This window comes from Chlamydomonas reinhardtii, chromosome 6 (genome assembly GCF_000002595.2).
Source record: "Chlamydomonas reinhardtii strain CC-503 cw92 mt+ chromosome 6, whole genome shotgun sequence".
Lineage (NCBI taxonomy): Eukaryota > Viridiplantae > Chlorophyta > Chlorophyceae > Chlamydomonadales > Chlamydomonadaceae > Chlamydomonas > Chlamydomonas reinhardtii.
In genome coordinates, this window is record NC_057009.1 from 3,073,604 (window position 1) to 3,079,881 (window position 6,278).

A 6,278-nucleotide genomic window follows, 5' to 3' on the forward strand; every position below is an offset into this window, starting at 1 on the left:
CTCATCTGGCATTAGAAGCCAGCAGCTGTCAGCAGGATGAAGGGGTTCGGAGGCCAGGAGAGGGTGGGGAGGGCCAGGCGATGGAAATGTGCCCGCAACCGGTGCCCGCGTGCGGATGGTGTGCCGTGCGTCGGTACCGCGGAATTGGCAAAGCCCGGCTCGATCTGGCCTAACCTCAAAAACAAAGTCGTCACGCACATAATCCTGTAACTGCTCAGCGGTCTTGGAGCAACAAAGGCACTGCAACGGAGTTTGTACGCAGCTGCACGCAGAGCTCGCAGGCAGAAATACTGATACGGCCAATACCGCACACACGCATGTAACCTTACTTGCATCTTCACTCGTCACTTTCGTAGAAGGCGCGAGACACATCAATGCGCGCCATTGCAACATTCGCCCTCGGGCTGTTGCTTGCTGCGTGTTTGCTACCGGGCACAAATGCACAAGCAGCAGCTCGTCGTCGTGTGCGGCCTCACCACTATTCCATGTTCTCTGAAAAGGTGAGTCGTTGCGGGGTCACGGGGGTCGGCCGGACCTGGGCGGGCGGGGCGCGCGGCGTGCCCCGCTGCTGTCGCAGCCCCAGGAGGGGGACAGCTGGCATAATAAGAGACAACGGTCAAGGGGCCTTAAAGTACCCTGGACGTTGGGATAGCGAGTGCCGGGGGACGCGGCGGCATGGGTTTCCATGTGGGGATTTCCATAGCGCCGCGTGTCACCAGCTCAGTCAGAGGTCGGAAGACGTTCCATAGATTGTGGCGGCCAAAGCGCGTCATTAAGGCAGCGGCGGCATTGCATGTAACAGCGCAGGACACTCGCCTGCCAAGTCCACCGACACCACTCCTCAACCCTCACCATCTCCCAACTCCCCCGCCGCCTCCTCCTTCCCCTCCTCCACCAGCTCCTGCCCCTCCCCACAACAATCAACCACAACAGCACGCACCCCGTAACACACACAATGCAGGCGCCCTGCATCGTGTTGGAGCGCAAGTACACGCCGTCCCCTCTGGAGGCGCGCTGGGTGGCCGCGGCCAAATCTTGGAAGGACGGCGGTAACGGCGACGTCAAGGACATAGCGCCATACTGCCAGGTAAGCGGGGCGGTTGGGCAATGGAGGGGCTGGCCCGGGGGATGGATGGGTGGGTGATCACGACTCCCTGTGCTTAACATGAGCGGCGAGGTTGACATTCTCACAAACCGAAATACGGTAACCAACCCCTGCTGCCCTCCTCCTCCCCACCTTCCTGCCACCACCTTCCTGCCGTCACCTTCCTGCAGCTGCTGGTGGACACACTGCAGGACATCAAGCGCATGTTGCAGCTAGTGGACGTGAGGCCGGGGGGGGGCGTGTAGGCAGGGACGCGGCAGAGGGGGGAGGGGCAGAGGGCGAGGGGCAGAGGGTGGGGCAGAGAAGGCTACTCAAACCCAATGTGCGCTGGGTAGCAGCAGAGGGGGAGGGGCATGTGGAGGAGATTATGTGGCGGGGGACTTGCTCTAGCTGCCATGCAGGCATGCGTCATCAACCTCCCATGTGCCGTGCCTCGGACACCAGCCCCTTGCATCTTGCAGTCCTGCTTGTTCAGCCGGATGCCTTGCTGGCAACCCGCTGGGTTCATTAGTGACGACTTGCGCCTCTCCCTCCTCCCTCCAGCCTCCCCCACCCCTGCCTGTAATCCTCCCTCTGCTGCCTTCCTCCCTCCCCTTCCCTCTCCCCCTCTTAAAATATCATGAATGTAACGCCCTCCCTCCCCCATGGACGCCGTCGGTCATCGGTACGCACAACACCACACCTGCTGTCTACCTCGCTACCCTTCTCTGTACCAATCCCTGCCTCCCCCCTCCCACCTCCTCCCCTTCAGACGCTCATGAAGTCCAACACCACGCTCAGCCCCGAGCCGGACGCGGACCAGGTGCTGTCCGTGTTCGTCACCACCATGCAGTGCGGGCCCTACCAGCTCACCGTCAAGGAGCACGTCGAGTGAGGCGGAGGGGGGCGGAGGGAGGCGGCGGGGGGGGGGAGGCGGGGCCCTGGGGTGCGGGGGCGGGGGGGGGGAGGCGGGGCCCTAGGATGCGGGGGCGAAGGCGGAGCTGAGAGCGGCGGAGCTGCGGGGGCGGGGGCAAAGTTTCGCAAGGGGGCGGATCTGCGGGGGGTGTCACAGCCTGGGTGTGCTGTTCAACGCGTGCACCTGCCCGGGGGTCCAGGTCGGTCGGAGGCTCTGCAAGGCGCCCTGCATACCGGTACGGACGATGACGACTACCCCTGCAGTTCCTCCTTCAACCCGCCCTCCTGCTCCCCCTGCTCCTGCTGCTGCCCAGGTCGCTGGTGGCCGCGCTGCGGCACCCCTTCGCCATCAAGTGCCCGGCGCCCTTCGAGTCGCAGCTGCCGCCGCAGTCGGACATGTTCGACAAGGGCTATGTGCTGCTGGCGGCGTGGGCGGGCGTGCAGCAGGCGGCGCGGAACAAGTGGGTGCAGCGGGCCGACGTCGGAGCTTGCACTTGCTTGCTGCGGATGACTCCTACAAGCGATGCCTCCTGCAAACAATAACGTTCCAATGCACCCGCCAGCAGCGTGTTTACTTAGGAATCGGATGGAAGCACCCCTCCTCCCAATTTGGCTACCGTCTACCAGTTTCTTTGCTAGTAATGATTGTGGACCCCGCCTCTGCAGGTTCTACCTGGACGCGGGCAGCGGCATCGGCTACCGAGCCAACAGCAACCAGTTCTGGATGGTTGAGAACTACGCCGGCCGAGGTCTGCCGCTGGACCGAGCTATCTTCTTCGAGGCCAAGACAGTATCGGGTGCGCGCGTGTGCGTTTGTTTGCGTGGTAGTGGTGGGTGCCGTAGTGTGTTCGTAGGCCAGCTATGCGGGGCTGCGGCGGCGGCGTCGGTGGCGGCGGGCCGCGGCCTGGGTGCACAGGAGGGAGACACGCCCGACGGCGTTTGCAAAACGATGCGACACTCGCGGTATTTCTGTCCGTTCAACCCACTTTTCCACCGCATACACACACGCACTCACGCACTCGCTCACTTCCGCACGTCACGCATCGACGCGCTCCCAATGACGCGCTCTCTTGCATACGACCTCGCCACACACAGGCGCGGAGCCGTTCAAGGACGTGCCGCCCGAGTTGTTCCCGGTGTTCCAGTTCTACAACATGCCGGCGCCCGAGTCGCTCGCGGACGGACGCAACTTGCTCAACATGGTCACCCGCCTGGCGCAGCCGGTGGACTTCGTGAGCGTTAAGGTGCGAGGGGGGGTAGCCATTCATGCGAACTGTTTTGTATGCGGAGCGGTGGTGTGTGCATGGTGTTATGGAAGGGAAACGGGCGCCCGCATGGCATGCGGCGTGCTGAGTGTGGACGTCGCGGCAGCAGGGAAGGTTATGGACAGGAGGTCAATCGTCACCTCAAAGCGGGTTCTGGGTAGTCTCTCTTGGCGGAGTTTGGGCTTGATAGCGATGGCCTTCTCAGTTCTCACCTTACCTTGCCTGACCCTGACACTGCTGCTGCCTCCTCCCATGCGGACCCCCACACACGCACGCGCACGTGCTTCCTTCATTGTGCTCTGTTCACACACGCCTTCACACACGCACACGCGGTGCCTTTTCGCTTAGTTATATTCCCTTGTGCTCTTAAACACACACACGCAGCTGGACATTGACGCGCCAAACATTGAAGACGCCTGGCTCAAGGCCATCCGGGGCGACGGCAAGACGCCCACCATCTACACGCAGCTCATCGATGAGCTGTTCTGGGAACACCACTTCAATTTCAGCCCCATGATGGTGCGTGCGTGTTTTTGCGTGTGCGTATGCGTGCGTGTTTGCTTGCGGAGTAGTTGTGGTGAAGCAAAAGCGTGTGCGTGTGGAGAAGTTGCGGAGAAGCCGAACGTGTGCGTGGAGAAATGGGATCTGGCGCCCCAGGCGTCCCGTTCTCCTCAAAATGCATGAATGGACAATCTCCCGTGCATGTGTGTTGGCGTGTGTGGTTGAGGAATGCACCAGGGGTGAAGGGGTCAACACGTTGCTTGCAAAACGTGTGTCGCGTACGTAGGAAAGTGCAAGGTCTAAGTTTGTGCGTGCGGCCGCCGGGCCCTGGCTTAAGGTCAAATCGTGGCATGAGGGCCGTCCGATACGGTAGTGCCCCTCACCGATCTGCCCTTTCACTTTCTCACACACACATCTTCCCTGCATCCCCGCCTCCTCTGTCCTCGTCTCTTTCCTGCCTCGCTTTCCGCCACTCCCCTCCCTCCCCTCCGCTCCCTCCCCTCCGCTCCCTCCCTCCTCTCCCCTCCACTCCCTCCGCTCCCTCCCCTCCGCGCCCTCCCCTCCAGACCTGCTGCTGGGGCGGGCTGGTGGACATGGCCAGCCACCTGTACGACTCCATGCGCTGGTTCCAACAGCTGAGGGAGATGGGCGTGCGGTCGCACTACTGGCAGTAGGCGGGCAGCAGGCGGGCAGCAGCGAGAGGGAGGAAACGTGGGCCGCACTGCGGGCAGTGGCGAGCGCGAGAGGGAGGAAGGTCCGGTCGCAATGCTGGCGGCATCGAGAGAAGGGCGGTCGAGAGAGCCAAACGCGGAGGTGATGGGGGGGGAGGGCTGGACCGCGTAGCTAGGAATAACGAGGCGCTGTAGGGGAGGGGTAGCTGACGGCGTCGGGCGGAGGCGCGGCGGGTTGTACCGGGGGTCTTATCCCTTGGTCCTGCTGGCTCGTACACACGGCACGGGCACAGGCACTGGCACGGACTTGGTGCAGTGGAAATGGTGGTGTGGTGGTGGTGGTGGTGGTGGTGTGGTGGTGGTGGTAGTCGTGGTGCGCCGGTGGCCGGGAATGGGTGGAGGCTGGGGAATGGCCAGGCAAGGGGCTGCCGCAGTTGGAAAGGGGGATGCAACTCCCTTTTGCAAGGCAGATATGCGCGTTGTGTAGCTGATGAGGCTGATTGCAGTGTGTGAGAGCGGAGGGGCGGGAGATGGGGGTTTAGGATTCCGGGCCGTGGAGGGGCTGCTGCGGGTGTGGCGCGGGAGAGCGGCGTGTCGTGTTGCTGGCGAGGAGCTTCGAGCTCGTGAAAGCTGCATGGCTGTGTGAGTGTGTGGGGATGCTTGCTCCAGGCTCCAGGAGCGCAACCTGACCGGGGAAAAACGGAGGTTGAGAGGCCACGCAGGGGCGGCAGGCGAGGGCAGGCGCTGCCACTCGCTAGTGGGCTGTGCGGTGTCGAGTGTGCCGAGGTCATGCGCTGTAGGAGACTCACTCGCCGAATAAGTACATACAGTTTCAAACGTTAAAATTGGAGTACTGTTCAGCGCCGCGGACAGAGCGGTGGCTGAGAGAGTTGGATCGTGGGTTCGGAATTTTTCCGAAGCTTGCGGGCATGAGTGGCCCTGGTGCCCCGAGTGCGGAAGCACCCTCCATTCCTGGCACTCGTGAATTTCATTCACTATCACATCACTTACTGTCACTGTTATTACTTCCTTGCACGCTGAAAGCCAGTGCAAGCCAACGAAGCATCGGAGAGAGATGCTGAACTCGCGCGTCGTCTCGCGCGTGCCGACTGCGTCGACCGGTCGTTCTGTGCGCAGCGTCGCCCTTCGCCCCACCAGCACCACTAGCTCTGCTCGTCTGGTGGCTGCGTCGGCCTCTCTGGGCGACGCGCTTGCTTCCGTCCCGCCCGAGGCTCTCGCCGCGGGCGCTGTCACGCTTGGTAAGGCACAGCCTCTTGCAATTATAAGGCTCCATAGTGATACTGCGACGATCTGGAGTCTCTTCGGCAGAGCCCGGCTCGCCGCACATTCCTCCGCCTTGTGTGGCACGGAATCGGCACCGCAACCCTTCCAACCTCGCAACCGCCTCCTCCTTTTGCACAGCCGGTCTGCTGGGCCTGGTCTACACCCAGATGAACCCCGCGGTGCCCGGCGAGGGGGCTGCGGCGGTGGTTGAGGCTTCTGCCGGCGTGGAGGCGGAGGCCGAGGCCGTGCCGCCTCCCCCCCGCGAGAACGCAGTGCTGGTCCTGGGCGCCACCGGCCGCCTGGGCCGCCGCGTTGTTGCCAAGGTGCGATAATGGGCTCATGAATTATCAGCTTTACATTGGGTAGACTCGTCCCGGTGGACTTCCACCCAGGCTCGGCAAGCAGCAACACATGCTGAGGCATCCCAGAACCCGCGCACCGACCTGGGCAACCGCGGCCCCACCCCGTGCGCCGGCAACTCACTACCCATCTCAACAAAACTGCTATTACCTCTTTGTCCCCGCAGCTGCTGGCGTCCGGCCGCACGGTGGTGGCCGC

At 62.9% G+C, this 6,278-nt stretch overlaps 2 protein-coding genes across 2 annotated transcripts in view; both read left to right on the forward strand.

The window, feature by feature from the left end:
- The first annotated feature begins 182 nt into the window (after window positions 1-182).
- CHLRE_06g274600v5 (uncharacterized protein) lies at window positions 183-5,354 on the forward strand. Its single transcript, XM_043062992.1, has 9 exons — window positions 183-500; window positions 962-1,087; window positions 1,276-1,326; window positions 1,857-1,975; window positions 2,314-2,460; window positions 2,666-2,796; window positions 3,095-3,243; window positions 3,649-3,783; window positions 4,332-5,354. The coding sequence occupies exons 1-9, from the start codon at window positions 486-488 to the stop codon at window positions 4,437-4,439; spliced, it is 981 nt and encodes a 326-aa protein (XP_042923698.1). The 5' UTR covers window positions 183-485; the 3' UTR covers window positions 4,440-5,354.
- A 94-nt stretch (window positions 5,355-5,448) lies between these two features.
- Window positions 5,449-6,278, forward strand: part of CHLRE_06g274650v5 (uncharacterized protein) — a 6,955-nt gene continuing 6,125 nt past the window's right edge. Inside the window, exons 1-3 of the mRNA XM_043062993.1 lie at window positions 5,449-5,695; window positions 5,859-6,043; window positions 6,247-6,278. The exon at window positions 6,247-6,278 is cut by the window's right edge and continues 115 nt beyond it. Coding sequence (XP_042923699.1) covers window positions 5,512-5,695; window positions 5,859-6,043; window positions 6,247-6,278 — 401 coding nt within the window. The 5' untranslated portion in view covers window positions 5,449-5,511. The remainder of the gene's footprint in view (window positions 5,696-5,858; window positions 6,044-6,246) is intronic.

What these genes read in the sequence shown, in the direction of transcription:
- CHLRE_06g274600v5 (XM_043062992.1), top strand. An exon ending in CAGCAGGCGGCGCGGAACAA is followed by an intron (nt 2,461 to 2,665) that starts GTGGGTGCAGCG and finishes CCGCCTCTGCAG; the next exon opens with GTTCTACCTGGACGCGGGCA. An exon ending in CGAGGCCAAGACAGTATCGG is followed by an intron (nt 2,797 to 3,094) that starts GTGCGCGCGTGT and finishes CGCCACACACAG; the next exon opens with GCGCGGAGCCGTTCAAGGAC.